Source organism: Papaver somniferum, chromosome 5, assembly GCF_003573695.1.
Source record: "Papaver somniferum cultivar HN1 chromosome 5, ASM357369v1, whole genome shotgun sequence".
Lineage (NCBI taxonomy): Eukaryota > Viridiplantae > Streptophyta > Magnoliopsida > Ranunculales > Papaveraceae > Papaver > Papaver somniferum.
Window position 1 is genome coordinate 100,642,661 of NC_039362.1, and position 26,728 is coordinate 100,669,388.

At 35.3% G+C, this 26,728-nt stretch overlaps 2 protein-coding genes and 1 non-coding gene across 3 annotated transcripts; 1 reads left to right on the forward strand and 2 right to left on the reverse strand.

Moving 5' to 3' along the window:
• Positions 1-18,063: 18,063 nt before the first annotated feature.
• LOC113277686 (SUPPRESSOR OF GAMMA RESPONSE 1-like) lies at positions 18,064-21,857 on the forward strand. Its single transcript, XM_026526718.1, has 6 exons — positions 18,064-18,273; positions 19,574-19,706; positions 19,785-19,971; positions 20,285-20,751; positions 20,877-21,185; positions 21,385-21,857. The coding sequence occupies exons 1-6, from the start codon at positions 18,266-18,268 to the stop codon at positions 21,436-21,438; spliced, it is 1,158 nt and encodes a 385-aa protein (XP_026382503.1). The 5' UTR covers positions 18,064-18,265; the 3' UTR covers positions 21,439-21,857.
• A 224-nt stretch (positions 21,858-22,081) lies between these two features.
• On the reverse strand, positions 22,082-24,084 carry LOC113282314. The gene is made up of 2 exons (XM_026531297.1): positions 23,908-24,084; positions 22,082-23,785 (listed from the first exon to the last, which is right to left on the reverse strand). The coding sequence occupies exons 1-2, from the start codon at positions 23,965-23,967 to the stop codon at positions 22,682-22,684; spliced, it is 1,164 nt and encodes a 387-aa protein (XP_026387082.1). The 5' UTR covers positions 23,968-24,084; the 3' UTR covers positions 22,082-22,681.
• Positions 24,085-25,030: 946 nt separating this feature from the next.
• TRNAQ-UUG lies at positions 25,031-25,102 on the reverse strand. Its single transcript has one exon. It is a non-coding gene; the product is annotated as a tRNA-Gln (tRNA).
• Positions 25,103-26,728: the final 1,626 nt, after the last annotated feature.

A 26,728-nucleotide genomic window follows, 5' to 3' on the forward strand; every position in this document is an offset into this window, starting at 1 on the left:
ACGTATGATTCTCGTACTCATGAACTATTACATTTATGATTTAAGGAATGCATTCTTTGTAAACCGTGGCTTAATGTTCATTAATTGATTCTTGTATGAGTACTTTGTACGATTACGAATCAATCCGATTTAGTTTCAAATTGTTCATATATATTTCTACGAGATAACGAACAATTGAACAACTCTATTTGAAACACAATTAGATTCATTTGATTATCTTTCATGATTAATCGATCATCATATTTGATCTATAAGTATTAGATGATTGTGGTTAAGTCAAAAGTGTTCATATGACTAACTTCGGTTAATTTTTATTGAGCCAACTCAATATACACGTTTAGGTACGGTTACCCATATCAAAATGAAGGTATATTTCATTTGTGTGTAACAAGCTAAGACCATCTAACGATGGAGATTAATTTCTTTATTATTAAGCGGACTTAGCTTGAATCTTAAATCAGGATTTCATCTAACGGTGAATATTGAATGCTTTTTTACTAAGCTATCTTAGCTTTGATTATAAGCAACCCTGATTTGAAAGGCTATATAAGGGAGAACCCTAGCAACTGGAAAACCTAATCCCCACACTTCTGTGTGTTCCTAGTTGCAAACTAGAGTCAATTCTCCTTTAACATAGGTTTTTCCTAAAACCATTATAGGTTAACGACTTGAAGAATTCATTGGGATTCGTGAAGCCAGATCCAACTATTTTCTTTGTAGTTACGTATTCTGATTTTACTTGTTCTATCGTGTTGAGTACTATCTTCTCTAAGATTTGCTCGAGATTTATCTCCGATAGGTAAGATATAAAAAGTAATCACAACATTTCTTCTTCTCAAACTCTTGTGATTCTGCAATAACTTTTCCTGTTAATCAGTTGGGTTATTATGAGGTGATTGATATTTCTAGGTTTCTCTTCGGGAGTATAAGATCGGATTATCAATTGGTTCCTGTTCAGCTTGATTTATCAAAAGACGGAACAAAAACCGAATAAAGAATATACATATCTGTGGGAGACAGATTTGTTTATAAGTCTTCGACTTTGGGTCGTAGCAACTCTTAGTTGCGGGTGAGATCAGCTAAGGGAATCAAGTGTGCAGAATCTGGCGTGGTTCTAGAGGCGTAAGGAACGCGACTGTACCTTAATCGGTGCGAGACTTGGTTAGGACTCAACTACATTCCAGTACGAAGTTAACTTGTAGTAGGCTAGTGTCTGTAGCGGCTTAATACAGTGTGGTGTTCAAATCTGGACTAGGTCCCGGGGTTTTTCTGCATTTGCGGTTTCCTCGTTAACAAAATTTCTGGTGTCTATTTTTTTTTTCCGCATTATATTTGTTTATATAATTGAAATATCACAGGTTGTGCGCAGTTCAATCAGTTGATAAATCCGACCTTGTTTGTTAGATATAACTTGATTGACATTTGGGCATTGGTCTTTGGTACCGTCCAAGTTATTTCTCATATAAATCAGGCTCACGGATTTCTATCTGTTTGCTTTGATGATTGCATTGAGAAATAGAGATAAATCTCTTTGATATATCTCTTGGTTGAGCTCACTTTTAAGTTGGTGCTTCCGGAATTATATTGGAGTTTAGTCCATACAGATTTCCAAACGAATTATTGGGTGTGGTTGTTATACCCCGCTTTTTCATATGGGATCAAAGTGTTCGACTATGAGTTGATATAAATAGATTTTTAATATATTTTGGAATAACTAACACAAGTATCCAGAGAACATGGAGGACTTACACCTTACCATCTTATGCAACAAGTTCCATTTTCTGAGATAAGTCATAAACAACCACACCTTACAGAGTCTATCTCTTCAATCTCAACACCTTCTCTGCTTCCCTCCCTAAGATCAATCCTTCTCCTTCATTTTGTGACCAAAGCAAAATTGGAACGACCATTTCTTGGTTTAGGCCAGAATTATACAAATTGATCTCTCGAATCTAAAATACTCCTGTGCAGTATAATTGTGAAAAAGCGGGGGTCTAACAACACCACCCAATATTTCGCTTAGTAATATGTATGGACTAACTCCAATATACTTTACTAGAGAATCAACTAGACAGTCAGAATCAATCTAGAATAAAGTATATCGAGGAGTTAATATCTCTCTCTTGATTTGATTTTTACTCAAGCTAAAAACAATAGCGAGTCTTTATCAAATACAAGGAATAACTTGGACGGTACCAAAGACCAATGTCAAAGTGTTAATCAATTAAATCAACAACCACAAGGTCGGATCTCTAATCGACTAAACTTTAACGCACAACCTGTATTATTTCGATTATAAAGATAAACAATATAATGCGTAAAATGAAATAACACAAACACCAGAAATTTTTTTAACGAGGAAACCGCAAATGCAGAAAAACCCTGGGACCTAGTCCAGATTGAATACACATTGTATTAAGCCGCTACAGACACTATCCTACTTCAAGCTAACTTCGGACTGGACTATAGTTGAACCCCAATCAGTCTCCCACTAATTCAAGGTACAGTTGTACTCCCTATGCCTCTGATCCCAGCAGGATACTGCGCACTTGATTCCCTTAGCTGATCTCACCCACAACTAAGAGTTGCTGCAACCCAAAATCGTAGACTTGATAATAAACAAATCTGTCTCACACAGAAAAGTCTATCAAATAATAAATCTGTCTCCCACAGAAGAACCCTAGGTTTTTGTTCCGTCTTATGATATGAAATCAAGGTGAACATGAACCAATTGATAATCCGGTCTTATATTCCCGAAGAACAACCTAGATTAATCAATCACCTCTCAACAGTCTTACTTGTATAAACAAGAGGACGTCGAGGAATCACAAACAGTGAGACGAAGATGTTTGTAACTTCTTTATCTTGCCTATCGGAGAACTCTCACGATCTCAAGCCAATCAATAAGATTGTACTCGTACGATAGAAGATGCAAGATCAGATCACACAACTACGATAAAAGTAGTATCGGTCTGGCTTCACAATCTCAATGAAGTCTTTAAGTCGTTAACCTGGTTTTAGAGAAGAAAACCAAATGTTAGAGGAGAATCGACTCTAGCGAGCGCACTAGTATCACACAGACGTGTGAGGATTAGTTTTGCCCAATGTTAGATGTCTCCTTTATATAGTCTTCAAATCAGGGTTTTGCCTTAGGTACAAAGCAATCAATATTCACCGTTAGATCGAAAACTTAGCTTGTCACACACACTTGATATATACGTTTACTGGGTTTGTGAAAACCGTGCCCAAACGTGTACGTGTATGTTGGTTCAACATAGTAACCCAAAAGGTTAACCGTATGAGCATTTCATATTAAGCTTGTTCTTCTTCACCATAACTAGTTCAATTGACTCAAATAAACTAGTTATAGAGTTTTTCAATTGCTATGAGATCTTATGTAACTACACAAGACACAATTGAAACAAAGATGATTCGATTCGAATCAGCTCATGAAATTTAGCCACGGTTTGCATACTGCATTCCTTATTAATTTAAGTTTCATGTTCAGAGCACATCTTTAGATCATAACCAACTCAAGTTCGCAAACAAGTTCGCGGACTTAAGGCAACAGGCAGAGTTTCCAAACTCAGCAGAAAATCTCGGCATAGAGACTTCCGCCAGTTCGTGGACTGAGTTCGCGGACTAAACATGCAAACGAGTTTTTGGAAATCCCAGGAGAAATTCTCGGTAAGATAACTTCCGTCAGTTATCGGACTGAGTTCGCAAACTGAGTTCACGTACTTTGCAAAGCCAATTCCTCCGGTTTCTCTCAATCAACAAAGTTCGCAAACTTCGGATTAAAGAATAGGACTTATACACTTATGTGTTACCACACAATGCTTATATCCATCATTGGTTATATACCTAAACTCTCATTCCAACCATTGAAACATTCTTATAGGACGTTATACAGTTGGTACACTATTTCTCGTCAAAGCGATTTTCAAAGTGATTGAAACATTATGACTTTCATCATTAGGTGAAGATAAACCCGATCAAAGCGAAACGCTTTACCAACACATGATTTCGAGATATAGATAGGCGAGATATACTCGGCTCGAAATATCAAATGTGTATGATCCAGTCTATATAGCATACGACTTTTGTCTCATAAGAAGTAGGAGATAGAGTAGATAGACTTTTGAGTGATAGATAAGTTCAAGTCTCCACATACCTTTTTGTTGATGAAGTTCCACGGTTCCTTGAGTACATCTTCGTCGTTGTATGATGAATCGCCATGAAGTCCTTGAGCTCAACTACACTTTTCTATCCTAGTACGAGACTTAGCTATGTAGACTAGAAATCAAGACTCATAGTTTCGAACACTAACATTGACAAACATGCTTGATATAGCAACGCATGCGAGATCGACCGAGCTACACTCTAACAATCTCCCCCTTTGTCAATTTTAGTGACCAAACTATTAATACATATGGAATACAAAAAAGATAAACTTTAGTGGCTCCTATTTCATAGTCTAATCTTCAACGTTCCCTGAAATCTTCGTCCTTCCAAGTACTCCAATGATCCCAAAGGTTGTAAGTTTAGCATCACCGTTGTTGAAGATCCGTAGCTATAAAAATGAGAGAAATCTAGATTCTCGATCATCATTATACAATGACATAGTATTATTATGTAACATCAAAGTCCAATTGCATCACGACTTTAACAATAATACTACGGTGATATGTATCACTCCTCCTTAGTCAATAATCCATCTCACATGTAAACCACTCCCCCTTACACAATGATCCGAAAACCATATGTATATGCAGTAGAACTACACATTAATTCTCCCCCTTTTTATCAATAAAATTGGCAAAGGTACAAGAACGGGATCCTAATGAAATTTCCGAGAAGAGACGTTTCATAGACTAAAAGAAAAAATACATACCAACTTAATTTAGATGCAATCATAAAGCCGAAGCTAAATGCATTCATCAAGGAGTTTTAATATACAAGATAACCCCTATAAAATTCCACAGCCGCACACCCCGCAATATATTACCATTAAGCACAAGTTCAAAAGAACTCTCCCCCATTTGATGTCATTCCCGAAAGAACAACAAGAGCGACCTTAATTTTGAAAGAAAAGAAGGATATTTAATTGGATACCAAAAACCATAGGAATGATTTTTTATAACCAAAACTCAATCAAATTAATCACAAGTAAACCCATGATTAATTTAATTAGAATACACAACTAAATCAAATCACAAAAGTGATCAATTTAATTGATTGTGCTCAACATAAGTAAACTTACGGAGCTACGACTAAGGTAATCATACGGAGATGACTAACTTAATCGTTAACATACTCAACATAAGGAAAACCTTACGGAATATACGACTACATTAACCAATAGAACATGATTAGTATAGCCGTTCATATACTCAACACAAGGACTTGTAAAATATATGAATACTCGACTAGATTAATTACAAGAGAACCTATAATTAATCCAATTGGAAAACACAACCAAAGTAATCACAGAAGTAATCAATTTAATTGTCAAAAGTTTTGCTCGACAAAAGAAGACTTTCGGAGCAAATAACTAAATAACCAACCAAGATGATTAATTTAGTTCAATGATGCTTGACATAAAGTACCTTACGAAACAACCAACAAAGTTAATCACAAAACAATCAACTTAGTTGTATCGTGCTCGAGATAAGACACATTACAGAGCCTCACAGTAATACATAAGATATGGATCAGTGATGATCATTACTGTGGAATACATACAAGGATCTATTCTATTTTTCCATCACTATTTGCATAACGTCATAATAGACTTTATCCTTGTCACACAAAAGATTTTACCCTATTTTCCGTCAAATAAATGACTGCATAGGCATAACTTTTGTATTTGTCAAAAGTCCATTCGTCCTTTCATCAATACGAATACCAATTTATGAACGATTTTACTTTTGACAACATATGGGACCTTCAAGTTCACGGACGCAAACAATACATATCCCATAAAAATATTGCAATACTTCAAAATCAAACAGATTAATACTGCAATAACATCATCCTCCAAATATTTTTAGAATTTAATACCAATAAACCTAAAAGATAACACAAGAAGATGAAAACAAAAATAGCTATGTGTAGTCACAATCATCGCTATTGAAAGCCCTAGTTATTCTTCCAACTAAACCAAAAAGAAGACATACTAGGCATATAAACAAAAGCATTACTCATCATCTTCATCATCGGACAATTTCCAGGATGCTTGAATTGAATCCAACTCTTCCTTGAGCTCGGGACACTTGGTTCCAATAAACGACATTTGCTCTTTTAAGCACTTCACTCTTGCATTAACCTTACACACACCCTTGTGAACTTTCTGAATAAGTCTCAAGGTGGTGGGATCTTCAATATCAAGAGGAGTACCTCTTTGTCGCTTTCGAACATTCTCCTTTATACACCGGAAGGTACACGGACGGACAAGTTTAGGAACTCCAAGAGAATTTCCAATAAAATCAAGTCCACGATCATGGCAAATTCGGATAATCAAACAAGGGTAGTCTAACATCTTGATGTGAGAAGTCATCCCACAACAAGATTTGTATTACCGGATGCAAGGAAGTAGACCAATTCCGCAAATTCATAACTCCACCATGAATTTTCAATTGTGGAGGGACAAAGGTTGGAAATGCCAAGTTTTCCAAAATCTACTAAAGCAACACTAAATTATTAGTAGGAAACTTTCCTTGACTCCAAACCACCTTCTTTCCACAAAGTCCAATAGAGATATCATCATACGATGGACGTTCATCACTTGGTCTAGGTAGCCGTACGTCTCCCAACGGTATTTCGGTAACTCTTGAAATTAAATCATGGATTTGAATTCCATCTTGTTTTAATCAACATCATGAATATTGGCATAGAAAATCCTTGTAAGAGAATCAAATCCTTGACCAAGACCATTAAAGATATTTCCAAGCTTGAATTTTCTAAAGCATATCAAATCCTCTTCATGCTCACTAGAGAAATCCAATTTCTTTTCTAGAATGAGCCCTTTTGAAGCAATCTTATCAAACATTCTAGCACAAGAATCATCCACAAACCTAATTTTAAGAGAGTTTTGATCACATGGAGGATTTAAGCTAGAGGATTTTGAGCTTTTAGAACTCCTTTTCATGCTCCTAGAAATCATCATAAAGAGATACACAAGAGGGGATTACTTACTTGAAGAGAACCTCAAACACCCTTCCTTTTGATTTCTTCAAAGAAGCTTTAATGGTGGAGAAGCACAAACCCTAGTTCACGTACGCGGAATGAAGATGAGGAAGGAGAAAGTTCGCGAACCTCATACATATATATCCCTCATTCATGGGCTTGGGATGTACACGAACCGTGACCCACATAAGACTTATGGGATTTTTCTTAGCCCTTTCCACATTAAAGGTATGCAACCAACATACATGTGAAAGATAACAGAAGCAATCGAAAGCTAACCAATCACAACACAACTGTACACAACTCAAACCATTTCTTGCCCCACTTCAAGATATGTACAAATGGGGTAAATGCCAACATTGTTACCAAGAGGCATAATGCGCAGAGGAGTTCTCATGCGACACGTCTGGTTGATAAGTGTGAACAGTCCTTGTAATCAAAATAATGATGATAGTCAGGGCAGCTGGAGCTTTCTATCCTTCGTTTGTTCGGGCTAGAAGAAGGATATTTCCGATTTCTGTGTTGTTCAGTATTAACAGTAACACGACCAACACCCTTTCCAGAATGATTCTTAGACTTAACAGAATTAAGTTTTTCTAAGAATTTAAAAACGTTTTCGAACGCTTTAAACAGATCTTTATCAATTGATCCATCACGATAGTATTCCTCAAAGATATCAAGAGTTAATCTAGTGAGGTTCCATATCCTTGAGCGTATTGAACGTTTTCCCAATCTTTCCTTCTTTTTATTTTTTCCTTCTGATTGCTTCTTAACATCTAAATCTTCCCTTTTAGATGAAGTGAGATTATCATGAGAACCAAGGGGTTTTACCAATAATGATCTTTGAACAATCTTTAAGGAATTCTGGTGTGTGTTACAGATGTTAGGAGCAAGCTTTCCGAAGAAATTTCCCATAGGGCAATTTATAAGGAACGAACAAACACAAACTTATAAGGTTTACCGTGTTTACCTGCTCTGATACCAATTGAAAAAGCGGGGGTCTAACAACACCACCCAATATTTCGCTTAGCAATCTGTATGGACTAACTCCAATATACTTTACTAGAGAATCAACTAGACAGTCAGACTCAATCTAGAATAAAGTATATCGAGGAGTTAATATCTCTCTCTTGATTTGATTTTTACTCAAGTTAAAAACAATAGCGAGTCTTTATCAAATACAAGGAATAACTTGGACGGTACCAAAGACCAACGTCCAAGTGTTAATCAATGAAATCAACAACCACAAGGACAGATCTCTAATCGATTAAACTTTAATGCACAACCTATATTATTTCAATTATAAAGATAAACAATATAATTCGGAAAATGAAATAACACAGACACCAGAAATTTTGTTAACGAGGAAACCGCAAATGCAGAAAAACCCCGGGACCTAGTCCAGATTGAATACACACTGTATTAAGCCGCTACAGACACTAGCCTACTCCAAGCTAATTTCGGACTGGACTATAGTTGAACCCCAATCAGTATCTCACTAATTCAACGTACAGTTGTACTCCCTATGCCTTTGATTCCAGCAGGATACTGCGCACTTGATTCCCTTAGATGATCTCACCCACAACTAAGAGTTGCTGCAACCCAAAATCGCAGACTTGATAATAAACAAATCTGTCTCACACAGAAAAGTATATCAAAGGATAAATCTGTCTCACACAGAAGAACCCTGGGTTTTTGTTCCGTCTTATGATATGAAATCAAGGTGAACAGGAACCAATTGATAATCTGGTCTTATATTCCCGAAGAACAGCCTAGATTAATCAATCACCTCTCAACAGTCTTACTTGTATAAACAAGAGGACGTCGAGGAATCACAAACAGTGAGACGAAGATGTTTGTGACTTCTTTATCTTGCCTATCGGAGAACTCTCACGATATCAAGCCAATCAATAAGATTGTACTCGTACGATAGAAGATGCAAGATCAGATCACACAACTACGATAAAAGTAGTATCGGTCTGGCTTCACAATCCCAATGAAGTCTTTAAGTCGTTAACCTGGTTTTAGAGAAGAAAACCAAAGGTTAGAGGAGAATCGACTCTAGCGAGCGTACTAGTATCACACAGACGTGTGGGGATTAGTTTTGCCCAATGCTAGATGTCTCCTTTATATAGTCTTCAAATCAGGGTTTTGCCTTAGGTACAAAGAAATCAATATTCACAGTTAGATGAAACCTGATTTAGATTCAAGCTAATATTTCTCAACGTTAGATCAAACACTTAGCTTGTCACACACACTTGAGATATACGTTTACTGGGTTTGTGAAAACCGTGCCCAAACGTGTACGTGTATGTTGGTTCAACATAGTAACCCAAAAGGTTAACCATATGAGAATTTCATATTAACCTTGTTCTTCTTCACCATAACTAGTTCAATTGACTCAAATGAACTAGTTAGAGAGTTGTTCAATTGCTATGAGATCTTATGTAACTACACAAGACACAATTTAAACAAAGATGAGTCGATTCGATTTGAATCGGCTCATGAACTTTAGCCACGGTTTGCATACTGCATTCCTTAGTAATTTAAGTTTCATGTTCAGAGCACATATTTAGATCATAACCCACTCAAGTTCGCAAAAAAGTTCGCGAACTTAAGGCAACCGGCAGAGTTTCCAAACTCAGCAGAAAATCTCGGCAAAGAGACTTTTGCCTGTTCGCGAACTAAACACGCAAACGAGTTTTTGGAAATCCTTGCAGAAATTCTCAGTACGAGAACTTCCGTCAGTTCACGGACTGAGTTCGCAAACTGAGTTCGTGGACTTGGCAAAGCCAATTCCTCCGGTTTCTCTCAATCAACAAAGTTCGCAAACTTCGGATTAAGGAATAGGATTTATGCACATATGTGTTACCACACAATGCTTATATCCATCTTTGGTTATATAGACCTAAACTCTCATTCCAACCATTGAAACATTCTTAGAGGACGTTATATAGTTGTTACACTATTTCTCGTCAAAGCGATTTTCAAAGTGATTGAAACATTATGACTTTCGTCATTAGGTGAAGATAAACCCGATCAAAGAGAAACGCTTTACCAACACATGATTTCGAGATATAGATAGGCGAGATATACTCGGCTCAAAATATCAAATGTGTATGATCCAGTCTATATAACATACGAATTTTGTCTCATAAGAGTAGGAGATAGAGTAGATAGACTTTTGAGTGATAGATAAGTTCAAGTCTCCACATACCTTTTTGTTGATGAAGTTCCACGGTTCCTTGAGTACATCTTCGTCGTTGTATGATGAATCGCCATGAAGTCCTTGAGCTCAACTGCACTTTTCTATCCTAGTCCGAGACTTAGCTATGTAGACTAGAAATCAAGACTCATAGTTTTGAACACTAACATTGACAAACATTCTTGATATAGAAACACATGCGAGGTCGACCGATCTATGTTCTAACAAATTATTTAGGGTCTAGACTCGTTTCTCATCAACCTACCCACTTTTACTCTTTCTCCAGAATCAATTTTTACCCTACTACAACGGTAACAGTATTATATTACCTGCTTAGGATAAGATTAAATAGTTCATGCCTCTTTTATCTTTAATGTGTACATAGTTGTACACTTGTTGATTTTTAATGCGTAGATAGTTATACACTTGTTGATTACCCTGATGCACCTTTGACATCAATCTTTTTTGGTTTTATGTATCATTTAGGGACCTGTAAGCTCAAAATGGTAGAGCACCCAAATCTATCACAAGGTTTGCGGAGATTGATGAATGAAATCCATATGAGTTTCCATGTTATGTTTATACAGTATGTATATGTGTGTACATAATGGTGCTCTAGTATAAATCTCATGAAGTAGATTTGCTTCTAGGTGAATATGGTTGATTCGTTCCATGTTTTGTAAGAGTGTACACATTGGTGCACTGATATATTTTTCAAGTTGTTTTATGGGTACGGATTTTGATTTGTTAGGTTTTTCTAGATGTGTACATAGTTGTACACCATTGTACCTTCTCATGATATATTTCCAGTTTTGTGGATATGGATGTTGGATTTTCAGGATTTTTGTAGATTTATACTTAGTTGTATACCCGTTGTCATGTCTCACAAATATATGGCATGTTTCATGGGTGTGAATGTTGGTTTTGCTAGATTTACATATGTGTACATTATTGTCCGTCTCATGAATATATTTCATGTTTGTGAGTATGGATGTTTACAACAATGTACAATGAGGTGCACATGTCAAAGAATAATTGCATAACCGTATGAAATTTATGTGCATGTGTACTTTTTTGTACACATGAGATAATGATGAAGCGAAAATATTCTTTTTTAAAATGAAAATTATATAGTCATATGGGTAATCCTTTCGTAGATCTCGAAAAGAGCTTTCCAAATATATAAAGTTTGTGAATTTTGGACGATCAATATAAAAGATAAACCGTATTTTTCCCTTGGATGAGCTCAAGGGCCAAGCACCTGAACTGTTAAGACGAGTTCAAGTCAAGAAAGTTTCGAACACATTTTTCAGTCAATGCTTCTGGATAACCCGTCCAATTGAACGATTTTAAAACCTCATAGACACAGTAAATGTGAGCCCCACCCCATTGAGAAAAACAAGAGGTCTCATTATTAAATGTTTTCATGCCTATGCGGTTTTATGGGTGTTCGGATAGGGCGGTCTATAGATTTTTTTTCTCCGTTCATTATGAATCTGACGTGGCTCATCTAGGTTTTACTGTTCTAAACAACCATTCTACACCCCACCGAAACTATACACCACGATTTCCACCGATAGGGAATCGAACGACACAGGAAATCATTTTGTTCATTGGGATAAGGATGAGACAGAAATGGGCTCCACCACCCCTCTCACACCGTGCAACTTCGGTGTATCTGCTTCCGTGGATAAAACATTCTAGGAATTACTGGTTAATCCTGTTTACTAGAACCCGCTTAATGTGTAGTCCATCATTAGACATCTTTTAAGCGGTAGTCCGATTTTATGTTTTTGGACCAAAAGAATTAACCCCCAGTCCAAACACGTGTGAGAGTTATGAAGCATTTTTTCCTAAATGCCTAAAGTGCCCTCGTACGATGATAACATTCTGGATCTAGTTTCTTCTTTCAGTTTCTTCTCCGACGAAGAGCTTTGCCATGGCGATTGATGGAGAAAAGCCAAGGAAATATAATTCTCTGCGAACCAAAATCAGTGACGATGATAATTGTTAATGTTTGTTTTCCTCATCTTTAATTTTATATTTTTAGGGTTTAATTGGCGGCTCCTCGTCGATTTCTTATTGATTGATTTTCCTGATTTTTCTTTTCATGACGCGAGAACTAGGTTTTTTATCATTTTTATAATCTGATAGTAACAAACATATGAAATGTGAAGAATATGAGTCCGTAGACAACTAATTAGCCATGGATTAGTAAGGGATTTAGAATTGGGTAAAATTGTTCAGGTACTATTATTAATTGTTAATTTTATTGAATATTCGGAATTTAGTTCGTTATAAATTGGGTTGAACTGATTTTGGTTTAAGATCTTTAAGTTTTATAGATGTTTATGTTGTTTTTGTATTCTTAGATGTAAGTAACATTTTTAGTGTCAATACGTGTGAAATCAAGTTGTTACACCATGCATGTGTAAAATGCAGAAGTTTCTCAAGGTATATACTATATGATGTTATTGGATTATTTTTTTTCTTTATTTGTATGTTGAACCTACTGTGTGTGTGAAGTGATTTTTTGCTAATTATGCGAGTTGAGACCAATGGTTAAGTAAGATATATCGTTATGTACTAGGCTTTGATTCAGTACATATTAATATGTCCTAGGTTTTCACTAGCTCTAACATGTAGATTTGTATTGCAATTTTTTGTACTTCATTTATCATTCAATGGTTGTTGTGGTTATAAGATTTAACTGTTTTTCGAGCAAGTAGCATGGATACATACATTGTCCTAACTTTGCAACCTCGGGAAAGGAAAAGCATTGTTGCTGCAGGTACCTTCGAAGCGATCTATTATTATGTGGTGTTTTTTTTATTTGACGTAATTCTGGATTCTGTGTGAGAAATTAAAACATCTAAATGAAGTTGCACTATGTACTTTGAGGCAGTAATATGACGCGTATATAAATATGAATAGGAATTCAACACATTTTTCTTTCATGATTTATCTTATATAAAACACTCCATAATAAATTTATAATTCACCAATCTGATGAAAAATGGTATTGAGGTTGGATTCACTTTTCCTATTTGGAGGCCATGAGTAACATTTACATTTGACGATGCAAGGAAATGATCTAACTCGGTACATATTAATATGTCCTAGGTTTTCACTCAGTACATATTTATATGTACTAGCTCTAACATGTAGACTTGTGCTAGAGTTTGCAATTATTTTTACTTCATTTATCATTCAATGGTTGTTGTGATTATACATATGCTGAGCAGGTAACAGGGATATGTGATTGTTGTTGCCCTGAATTTGCAAACTCGGGAAAAGAAAAACAGTGTTGCTGCTGGTACCTTCTTAGCATTCAATTATTTTGTGCTCTTTTTTTCATTTGACATAATTCTGGATTCTGTGTGAGAATATAAAACATCTAAATGAAGATGAACTATGTACTTTGATGCAGTAATATTAAGGGAATATAGTATAAATATGGATAGGAAATTTATATGCCCCTTGCAGTGTTCCGCTGGAACCGGTGTTTGACTGAGAAATTGTGCCAGAAGTTGTTTACAATGTGGTGAAGGACCAGGAACATTGTGGGGAGATTACATATTAACATGTACTAATTCATTTGTGTCTGTCTATGTGAATTCTTAATGCATTTTTTTCGAATCCTGATGTTTATTTGCTAGATTAATAAGCAAACATTTGTTTACATGATGAGATGTATATCACTTTGGATTTTAATTTGTAATTTTTTGAGTCGGCTTGGATTTTAATTTGTTACTTTTTGTGTCTGTTTTAATAATTGGCAGCTATGTTGGATGAATTGCAAGAGCATGTTGAATTCATTGACATGGAAAATGGTAAGTTGATACCTTATTAATTTGGGATTTTTTTTTTTATATGTAATTAGTTTGTATGTGTCACAGATTTGCATACAATTGGTGGTTTAGTCCCCCTTTTTGAACACCTGAAGAATTCGAGTGCAGGCATCCGAGCAAAGGCTGCCAAGGTTGTAAGTATTATAGTTCAAAATAATCCTAAGAGTCAGCAACTTCCAATTGCCGCAAACAGTCTAGAACATCTCAATATGTACTAGGTTTTCACTTAATACATATCAATATGTACTAGGTTTTTACTCAGTACATATCAAAATGTACTAATTCATTTATGTCTATTTCTTAATGTGTTTTTATTCTAATCTTGATGTTGTTTGCAGGAGTGTGCTAGATTCTTTGGGTGTTCTGTATTTTTAGCGTTCTCTAGTCCTTAATGGTTAAGTCATTGACTCTTGATAGTTTTTATTACGTCTTTGACAGATGACAGTTTTGCGGAAGGGGATGTATGAAATATAACAAGCTATGGTGATGTTTGAGAAGAAGCTTAAATTCAAAAAACAAACAACAACAACAGTTATGGCCGCTGGAGATGCAGCTACAAGTCATTGAGGTTGTAGACATCAAGGATGAGAGGAGAGAAATATAATATCTCATCAACTTGATGAGTTGTTGAGCTATGTTTTTTTGGCAGAATTTTCTTTGCCGCCAGGTTTTACATTACAACAAGATATGTAATGCCACTATTTAAGGCTTCATACTTTTTAACGCCACTTTACTTTTCAATGCCACTATACATTACAAAAAAAATTGAGTTTGTGCATCAGGTTTTACAGTAGATGATGTACTGCCTGTATTCAAGGTTTCCAATATTTTTTTGTTAACCTTTTCCTAGCCCTGCCTTTGTAGTAGGATTTATGAGTCCTGTACTTTGGAAGATTATTGTATATACTTTGTTTATCAAAATAAAAAGATTTTATTGGGAAATATGAGTTGAACTCACAGTATACAAATGATATGCTATGGAAAAACTACAGTATATAAATGATGTATCCGGAGAAACCACAGTATATAAAACAATGTACTCAGGAGGGGAACTTGCATTAAGTAAACTTTGTACACTGAAACAAAATGAGAAGTTGAAACAAGCGGAGTCATGCCTTGCTGTAATACAATAAGTGACGATCAACGCCTTCAATTCCGAACTTTACAGTCTTTTTAGCACCCGTTTTCTATGCAACACATTCATAATCTCAAGCTTCTGCTGACTTGATAAATTCTAGATATTTATACACCGAAACATGTGCACATCGCTGCAACTAATAAGTTTTTCCATAAAAGCTTAATGTTAAAACCAATTTTTGCAACAAATATTTATTGAAAGGGAAATAAAATCACTTAGTTTTTCACGATATAAGAAAAAATGTACTGGCAGTTGACACTGTCAAAAACCACCAAGTTTATCACAGTACAACCAGATATGTACTGCAGTTTTTACCAGTATAATCGAATATTTACTGGCGACAATTGACATTGTCAAAAACTATCCCGTTTTTCAAGCATTACACATCAATATTTCTTATCAGAAACATGTTGGTTTTACATGTTATTTTCCTCTTGCAAGGTAGCACATGTTGATATGACCTAATACAAGTGCAAGTTTTCTACAATACTAGTCAAGATAAGGAGAAAAGAAATAAGGCTAGTTCTGCAGTACAAAAGAAATAAGGTTCACTGGTTTCACATGATACATATCAGTAACTAATGCTTTTACACAATACATATCCGTATCTATTACAGTACATATTAATATGGTATATCAATTAATAACCTAGTACATGTCAATATGTACTGTAGTATCATATTCAAGCATAAACTAGGGTTAAGGGTCTATGCGATATATAATTATATGTACTGCATCAACGAATCACTTTTGGATAAAGTACATATTGATATATAATGATGCTTGTGGGGAGCATAAAAGAGATTTTAGTACAACAAAGCATATTGATATGCACTGATGCTTATGGAGAACTAAAAAAGAGTTTTACATAGTACAATAGAACGTATTGATATGTACAGATGCATACACACAACAACAAGGAAAACAATACATATTCATATGTACAAAGTAACACAGTACAACATTACATATCTATATGTATTAATGCTTATAGAGAGCATAAAGAGGGTTTCACATAATACAACAACACATATTCATATGTACAAAGTAACACAGTACAACAATACATATTGATATGTATTGATGCTTATAGAGAGCGTAAAAAGGGTTTACATAATACAAAAATATATATTCATATGTACTGCATCGTACACGCAACAATAATCCAATTATTCAACATTACATATTAATAAGTACTACCAATATGTAATATGTACTATTAGATCATGCATATAACACTAATCTAACTATCGAACATTACATCTTGATATGTATTGTTCCTTTTAGAAGCGAAATTAGAAGTGAATTTTAGATTTGTACCTTCTTTTGGTAAAAATGCTTTCTTCCATTTTGTTGATGAAGGAGTAACAATGTTTTCTCTGTATTTGTTGTTGATGGTGGAGGAGTAACAATGTTTCTCTTCCTTTTTGTTGTTGGTGAAGGAGTAACAAGAAAACGAATAACAAAATCAGATCCAAAACGAATTTCCATCAAAAAAATAGGAAAATCTTGTTTGATTTCACCGAATCTAGGGTTTTCCCATTGATTTTCTTCTGCTTTGATGATGAATTATTTGGGTTTTGTGACCTAGATTTTCAGATAAAACTCAAAATCGTGCCCTAGATTTTAAGTTTTTACTAAAATAAAGAAGATGAAATTGAAATCAGGAAAAATAAAGAAACTGGAACTCAAAATCGTACTATAGATCTTCAGATTTGAGTGAATACAAAAGAAGATAAAACTGATTTCTGACGCTGGACTGTAAAAGATGATTAAAGTTTTACACGGACTCTTCTCATGATGGGTAGCTTTGTAATTTTACGTTTTTTGAAACTTTGTTGGACCAGCCAGCAAATGTTTTATCCCGCTGGACTACGGATTAACCCGGATCGGGTTTTCTGGACTAAACACAAAATTCCTCTAAAACATTTACAATGTTCCGTCTAAAAGCATAAAGTCTTTTCCGGAGCGGGTCCCACTTGCTATCAACTATACCGTTGGATTATTGACGGAATCACACCAACGTTCTTGATATAGCTAAACGCGTCAAACTAAAGTCAATGGAAAATGTAGATATTTGTACCGTTTCTTTTCTGTGTTCTTTCCTTTTTAAGCTTGGAGGGCAAGGAATTCCTCGAAAGAAACAATAAAAAAGGACACGTATTTGAGACCTTTTTAAGTCTCTAATTCAGGTTCGGTTCCGAGCATCAGGTTTTGTTGAATGACAAGACCCGCAAAATGATGAAGCGGGGTTTGGCTCGGAGTTACTTGTTTTATCCACGCTATACTATGTGAAATCTCATTTAAGATAAGCTCTGTTCAGGTTTCAAGCCACCTGGCATAACTGGTACAGTAGTTCAGTTTACAAGACATAATATTTTTTGATTTTGTTTGATACCGGTTAGTGGGAATATATATTATCATATATGTTTCGATTTCTAAATCTTGTTGGTCAAAGTTCTGGTTCATTGCACACTACAGATATCGCACTGGAAATAAACCTTGATCCAATCTCAAGCACAGCAGCTCTATTAAAAAAGAACGACATCAAATTTCTGTTTACAGGAAATCGGCTAACAGAATGATGAAATGATTCAACCCCCTATCCTAACCAGGTCACCTAATATCATAGCCTCCACAAATAGATTCTTTTTCGAACCTATTGGTTTGGTAATCGTGAACCTAATACAAACGGATCCGTAGCTATTTCCCGCTCGCATTTAACTTAATTGATAGGACATAGAAAAGGGGCAAGTGAAGCAACAGCATAGGAGCAGCAAAGTTTCTCCTTCACAGTTCAGTTTCAGCTCTTTTTCACCACCTCTCTTCTCTCTCATTCTATATGTCTTCAAGCTTCAAACTTTCTTTCTCATCTGAAATTGAATGGCTAGGTAAGATTAAGAATCACAGAAATCCCCCAATTAATTACAATAATTAAAGAAATGGGCTAAAAATTCTGAATGTTTTTGGATACATTTTAGTGATTTTTCTGAACTCTGGACTGATTTTATTAAAATATTGCAATTTTTTTTTGGTGGATTAACGGCATAGTTTGTATAATTTGTGTTGAAACCAATCAACTATTGCAACACGGGTTTGTTAAACTTATTAGTTGGAGTTTTGGGGCTTCCCATTGTTTTTGTTGTTTAGGATTAGAGATTTCAGGTCGAGGGTTTATTACTCGGTGAGAGCAATGAAAAGTACCCATTTTGGGAAAATGTTATTCTTTTGAGTGTGAAAAGGGTTTGTCTTTCATTGAAATAGGAATGTTGAGTTTCTGTCATCTGGCTCGAGTTTCGAAAGGGGACTAGAGTCAATGAATCATCATCTACGCTGTATCACAATGCTGGGATTGGCATTGGTCTGAGCTTACATCGTAAAGGAACTACCGAAATGACCTGTTATGCATGTAGTCATTATGATATTGACGCCGTAGTATCCTTAAGCTACAAACCATTTGTTTGTTTTCCCCTGTTGGTTGTTTTTGAATGTTGAATGCTTTCTCTAGGAAGATCTGTATGAGGGTTGTGTGATATTTGTGGCCTTTATTAATTTGGTTGTTGCTCGACTAGAACCTGTTAATGGGGTAAAGAGTAGAAGAACTTATATAATCTGTTTTAGGAGGTGGATCTAAAGCGAGCAGTAATTTTTTTGTATAATGTGCAATGCTGGGGGTTAGATTTTAGGGGTTTAGCTTTTGAATCTATTGATGACCTATTAGTATGTTTCCTCAATCTTGGTTTCAATTTAATTGGTTATAATGATATTGATCCTCTTAACCTATGACCCATTTGTTTGTTTTTCCCTGTGGGTTCTTTTAATTGTTGAATGCTTGATTCAGAGCTTGACATCAGCAAGGAGTGAACAAATACCATAAGAATGTGAGAAAACATAAACAAAGATTCTTGTTTATTGGGTTTCAGTCTTCAGGAAAATCTTAGGGAGACGAGGGTTGGTTGATAATTTTGACCTTTACTTGATTAGTACTTGTTAAGAGTACAAAGTACAGGAGAGCATCAATATTTGAATCTCTAATTAAATCAGCAACATTTGTGTCATCATGGTTAGGAGGTAGATTTGATCCCAGGGTATCAAGTAATTTTTGTAGATAGCATTAAGATATTGTGCAGTCTGCCGAGTCTTGAGTTTTTGGGGTTTAAGTTTTGACTCGTATTGGCATTGTTTTTGCAGGTCTTGGCTTATCGATAGTAAAGGAATTGCAAGTAAAGTGAAAAATGCCCCTCATTTTTCTTCTTATCAAATTAAAGATTGTGGTGCGAGTCGGGAGTGTCCTAATTGTCTTCACCGGATTGATAATAGCGATGTAAGACTAGTTCTATTGATTTCTTGAATAGATTACCGCAAGTAATTTATGAGCTTAGATAAGTACTTGCATATGCAGGTTGCAGTTGAATGGCCAGGCTTTCCAGCTGGTGTCAAGTTCGATCCAACAGATGCAGAGCTTCTAGAACATCTAGCTGCAAAACTTTCTCCTGGAAATTTGAAGCCTCATACATTTATTGATGAGTTCATTCCTTCGATTGAGTCACAGGAAGGAATCTGCTATACACACCCTAAAAATCTTCCTGGTAAAAGATATAGACCTTATTCCTATTAGTTATTGCTTTTTTATTAAGTGCTCAGGATTGGCTGAACTAGTTTTAACAAAATTCATTGCATCGCTAAGGAGAAAATAAAAATCAATATCATGTAAGGTTTAGATGGTTTGAAATGCTAGACATTCATGTTTGACCATCCTATTGTGTTCAAGAGTGGAAACTGTTGAACTCTTGATTGATCTAATTCAATTTGGTTGCTTTGAGTTTGAGTTAGTTATTTAACATAACATTCTTTGCAATCAAGTTGACTTAGCTTGATGCAAACAAATTTATTTCTTTCTAGGTGCGAAGAAAGATGGAAGCAGTGTCCATTTCTTCCACAGAACTTCGAAAGCATATGCCACAGGTCATCGCAAGCGCCGCAGGATCCATGGAGAACTCAGTTCAACAGAAGAGCATGTCCGTTGGCATAAGACAGGCAAAAAGAAGCCTGTGGTCCATAATGGTATTCAGAAAGGGTTTAAGAAAATTATGGTTCTCTATAAGAGTTCAATAAAGGGGTCAAAACCAGATAAGTCTAATTGGGTGATGCATCAGTATCATCTAGGGACCAATGAAGAAGAAATGGAGGGCGAATTTGTTGTTTCTAAAATTTTCTATCAACAACCACCAAAGCATACAGATACGGGAGATATCCAGACTACTCCAAGCACCCCGAATACAAATACGCCAGATCCTCCTCGGCCTGAGAAGCGTGCAAAATTGAACGAGCTTGATAAAGAAAATATAGGATATCCTTCTGTCCACCAGGTACTTTGGTGTTTTAGTATTTTGTAGTAAATTCATACACATTTCTCAATGTTGCATTGATAGGTAAGTACTTGCCAAATTCATACTTGGGAATGAATCCTTGGGATTTGCTTCTTGTAAAACAGGATGTAGAAGTTAGTTCCAAATCACTTCAACTTCCTGCAGAAGTTGTTTGCTTTGGGGTTGAGAGATCAACTGCTGCATGGTGGGCTGGTGAATCTCAAGCTGTGGAGAATCCTGATCCAGATGGCATAGACATTTCATTGTTGTGTCATGAGAACCATGAGATCCTTAATGAGTCGGGAATTAAGAAGGTTTCATGTTTGTCAGACTGGGATCGTAACAGGAATGATAATGGAGATCTAAGTACAGCCTTTGGACTCGCGGATCTGGATAGCTTAGCTCTTGGCACGCCTCCTGAATTTGAGCCTGGTGTAAGCTTCATCTGTCATCGTTTTTCGTTTTACTATATTTGCTAAAAGATCTTCATCCTCATATTTTACATTTTTGTTAGTCTTACACTTAACGTTTGGCCTTGCCATTTGTGTTACCCAGACTTACAAATGGGTTGATGGAGTCTTAGTATAAGCAATCATCACAGTGAAATTGATATTGCTCTGTATGTTATGGCAGGACTGGCAGTTTGGATCGCAGCAAAGCTTTACGAGTTGGTTTGACCGCTTGTAGACAAATGGGGTGGACTATGGAGCCAAAGCTCACTGAGTTTATTATAGGAATGCCGAATCCAATTTTGTTCATCCTCTCCTGTGGTGGATTCTCTTTCCTCTTTATGCCAAATTTGTGTCTTAAGTTGATGTCAATCAGCAACTCGAGTACTAGGAGAGACCCATGTCACGCTATCTCAAAGACGTAAATTACTTGGCCAGCTGCTACGGAAGATTTTAGTAGAACTGCAAGTATTTGGGAAAACCCTGTCTTGCAGACAATGACACATCTGATGACCCTTTCTGCCTGTTTATGATCTTTTTCCAATTCTGTGCTATTTATGGTGTCTGTGTCTGTAACACTAATGGCTCTTGCCAGATAACTGTAGTTGTTACATTTGGTTGTTTGTATCTCCTAGTCGAGGAACTATTTCCAATTTCCGTGCCTTCTATGGTGTGTGTGTGTGTCTGTAACTCCAGCCAGATAACTGCAGTTCTAACATTTGGTTGTTGTGTTTGCAGTGAGAACAAAGAAAGCCAATTGAGTCTTGTTATTATTTGGAAACATTAACGTCCATTTTAATCATACACAACTCCAATTTTTGAACTAACAAACCTTGCGATCTTGAATGTATATGAGAGAATAACATCATAAAAGAACAATCTAAAAGCAATAAGTGTAACTTTCATTCCACTTAATTCTTTTTTTTCTTTATTATTGATTTAAAGAGGCATAAATTGTACAATCAAGAAGCTACAAGGAGAAGAAAAACTACTATATAACAGTGTATCAGTTAAAAGACAACAAAATTCCCAGAGTGAAAAGCCTAGCGAAATGCCACAGAATTTCATTTTCTGCTGTTCCTTTCACAATTTTGAACATTTTAAGGGTTCATCACAGACCGACAAGAAGGCGGCACAGAATATGTTAAACGTGACTCTCTGTTCCCAACCCAAGCATTCGACAAACAAATATTCTCCAATTTGGTTGAAACCATGAATTAGAAAATACACGGTTTCACCTTCACAGCCCAAAACTAGATAATACATGGTTTCATCTCCAAGCACAACGAATTTTCCGGTCTTCACCAATCTGTCTCGAAATAATGATCTAAGTTCTAGTTGAATATCTGATACTAACTGTATATACTACCATGTCTAAGTCATCAACTGCTCAACCCTTCCTTGGGATGCGTCAAAAGACGCTGTACCTCCAGGCTCCAGTCACTACAGAAATGGATACCCCTAAAGCCTGTCATTAAGTGTTAGCCACTTTCTCTATTGCAATTCCCTGGCAAGAGGTATTTATATTTTTCAGCGTTATTCAAAAGATGAGCTGGAAGATGAACGGCAGAGAAAGAATGAGGAATGGGACCCAATTTTCCTATGATATCCTTGAATGTATATTCTTCGGGAAGCATGTCAAAAAGGTTAGCTCCTTTGCAAATGACGTCCTGAATCCTTTTGGGATCAAGGTAATACTTGAATCTCACTCGATCATAATGACTATAAGCTTTCATTTTGAATATAAACTCACTTATATGCCTGAAGCAAAAACTGCAATGCCACCCTGCATCTGACAAGATATCATCAGTCTGCCTATAATGTGCATACCTTGTTTTCCCCGCCTTATACTGATGCACTGACGCTCTCCAACTCTTATTATCAACAGGAAACTCGAACGAATACAAGTAATTCTTAAGCCTCAAATGAAGAACAGGAGGTGTATCAGCACACCATCTCAACAGATTAATAGTATGCCCACTCGGAATCTCATCAACATCAGACATAATCAATAAATCATCATCCATTATACCCGCAATCCCCAACAACTTATCCAAAACTACACGCTGATAAGCCTCTTCAACGAATGGATTCTCCCCTTTCTTAAACCTACCCCCTATCGTTCCATAAGTTAACCGTTGCTCAACAAATTTAAAGTGCTCTCTATGGTTTGCAAAATACAAAGGCTTGGGTATCCCTGTAAACGTTGAATTCACTTCTAACAACACAAACTGTGTAACATATGGCTCCAATTCTTTCCATCTAATTGTAAGAATATCAACCTCATTATTAAACAAAACGGCATCAAAAACACGTCTAGGAGACTCCCTGATAGCCCATCCATGTAACCTACACAAATTCTCCATCGAAACATTCTCATGATAATAATGCGGGATTTCATGAAACGGCTTCGGGGGCTTCTCCCATAGTGGCCTTAAGAAGTATGTAATTTTCTGACCGTGAACATAAATACCAAGAACCACTGTTGGTACAATAATGAATAAAAGGAGATACACTTTTAAATCCAAACCTCGCATTATACAGCGTAATCTCGACATGTTTAATGGTGCTCCTCCCATTACCTCCTGAGAGACGAAGAAAAGGGGGAAATTCACTTTAGAAACCAAACAATTTGACTGAAATTTTTCTTATTTTGACCAAATTTGAAAAGAAATTAATCGCAAAGAATTGGGGAAAATGTTTTTACCTGACCACAAACGTCTTCACAAATATCATCGGTTTTCTTATACCCACCATCAGACATCATCAAACGAATAAAAATCTGCTCTTTTTTTTTTTCTTTTCTGGTAGTGTTTGTGTGATTTATATCAAGGAAGGGTGGAATTTGGAAAATGGGAGGACAAGAGGGGAGACTTGAATTGGACGGAAAAACCTAAAAACGGGGGCGATGATCTTCGGCCACGCTGTATCCACTCTGTCTATCTTTCTCTTCTACCTCTCTACCTCTTCTTTCTCAAACAGACAATTATAGCCGTTTCTTTGTGTATGTGTATGTTTTTCTCCTAAAAAACAGATATTCTCTTTCTATTCAATTACTGATTCCTTCAATAACTATTTAATACACTATATAAAAAAACAATTATTATTATTTATTCCGTATTATTTTAAGGTAATTATTACACAAAATCCTTTTCTTTCATTTTTCTTTTGTTGTTGTTGAACTAGGAGGAAATCTTCAAAATGTTCGCTTTACATGTTCAAAATTTGTAATTGTGGTTATAATTTGAATTTATTTAATTTTGCCTCCGCACTTTGGAGGAGACCAAGTCATGATGGTCGGGAATTGGAATACTTCGATATGGGTTGAGAGCTGCTTCATTTTATTTTCACTTAATTTCCATATAACACAAAGGAAAATTTGTTAATTAAATTAATTTGGTACCAAATCACTTATTTAAATTGTTATTAAATTGTAACTGTAATTCTTTTTAATTCACAATGAAGTTGGCATAGTCACTAAATCACTTTCAAAAATTTTAACTAAAATTTAACCATCGTCGAAATGACGAAGGCTGAAAGAGAAAAATACAAAGTCAATTGTTTCTAACAACAGTAGTCTAGTCATATTTTAAGGTAATCAAAGAACAAATTTCAGAGAGACTGATATGTAATGACTTATTAAAAAAATTATCATGTGATAAATAGTTCTCTTGAATTCCTATAAAACCTGGAGTTGCGTTCTTTTCATGCATTCCACCAGATTGTAAAAGGGAGCAATGCCCCTTTTTTTTTATCGTTCAACAACGGTAATTGAACTCCTAATCTATAAATTGGAAGTTCAACCCCTGGCTAATTGGGCTACAAGAAAGAGGTCCTACCGGGAGTCGAACCCAGGTCGCAGGATTCAAAGTCCTGAGTGCTAACCACTACACCATAGAACCAGTTGTCAATACGCATAAGGGGGATTCGAACACTAGACTAAAATTAAGGGGCATTCAGTTAAAAAGACAATCAACACGAGGACTTTCCAATCCTCTTTGCCATGCTTATACTCTTCTTGCTAATCATTTTCCATATACTAGCCTTGATATTTTCCCTTTTACAAGATTTCGTTTCTCTGTTGGTACGTATTCTATTTACAACAGTTATGTCCAAGTCGGTCAAAAATTGCCTCATATAGCTTGGAAGCTTTTTATCTAAAGTACACTAATTCAAGTCTTGTTTCTAACAACTTCCTCTCCTAATTTTAATGACATTTTACAAGATTTGTTTTTCTATATGATTGTTAGTATTTTTTGCCAAGGCGTTTAAAATCAACATCGAAACCAAATATTCTTCGAGATGATAATTGAAAGTAACAGAATTATCTTTCTCTTATTTTATTTTTTTCTTTTCTAATCCTGAATGCGGCAACAAAATTACTTTTTCTTTATCTTATCGATAAAAAAAGTGTTTATATTTAAAGAAAAGAGTTGTTTTTAGAAACAAAGTTAATCCTACAGGTAAAATTATTTTATTATCAAATCCACCACGGTAATAATTTAGATGTTTTTAAAGAAGTTCTAACTGATGGCATCAATTCTTTTTTGTTATTTAATCCGCTAGGGAATTCTAATTTAGATATTTTTAAAGATGCTCTATTTGATAGTATCTCATTATAATACACTATCATTGTTCGAAAAAAAGTTTAGGAAAAAAGTGATAGTATCATTTTCCATGAGCGAATGAGTATTAATGAAGAGAAACTTTATTAGATATTTTAAATTTTTTTATATTTTTTTTAAAAAAATTATAATTATGAATAAAAAATGTGTATATTGCGAGAGTGTGACTCTATAGGCATTAACATACCCACGCTTAATTTAAATATAATATAATAACATACATGCTAAAAAATAATAATAATAAATACTATTTTCGTTTAAAAAACTTTTTTTTTCTTTCAATTTGACCGGTTCTTAAGTAAAAATGAAAATAATTCATGCCTCAATTTGAGAGTATCTGTAACTTTGTATGTCGTCTAGTCTAAACTTTTATTGTGCAAGTCAAGTCAATTTATCCAGTTTGAACCTATCCAGCTGTAGGACTTTCCACACATTCTTTGTTGACTTGGTTTCATAATCACAAAAAATACTCATTCAACAAGGACATATGAGTATCCCCTCCCGTGTATGGGCGTAGAAAATGATTATCACATTCAATGCCATTTGAAGTCTAAAGGATTGAATAAAATAATATATAATTCTAAATCTCATAGATAATTATTTCTTTTGTTTTTTATCTGTCTTATATTTTATTTTGATCTGTCTTTCTTTGTCTGCTCGCTCTGTTTATGAGTATATTTTCTCCGTAACCTATCAGATATAACCTTTACTATTTATAATCATAAAATTGTTCTTAAATAAAAATATCTTTCATATTAATGGTCATTCCTTTTTGAATAAAAATATTTATGGATAGTTATAAAATTTCTAATAAAGCTTCTACCTATTCATACATAATAAATAAACGAAAATGATTTGTGACTTCCAGTTTATGTACTCCCATTGCTCCCAATGTTAGATAGC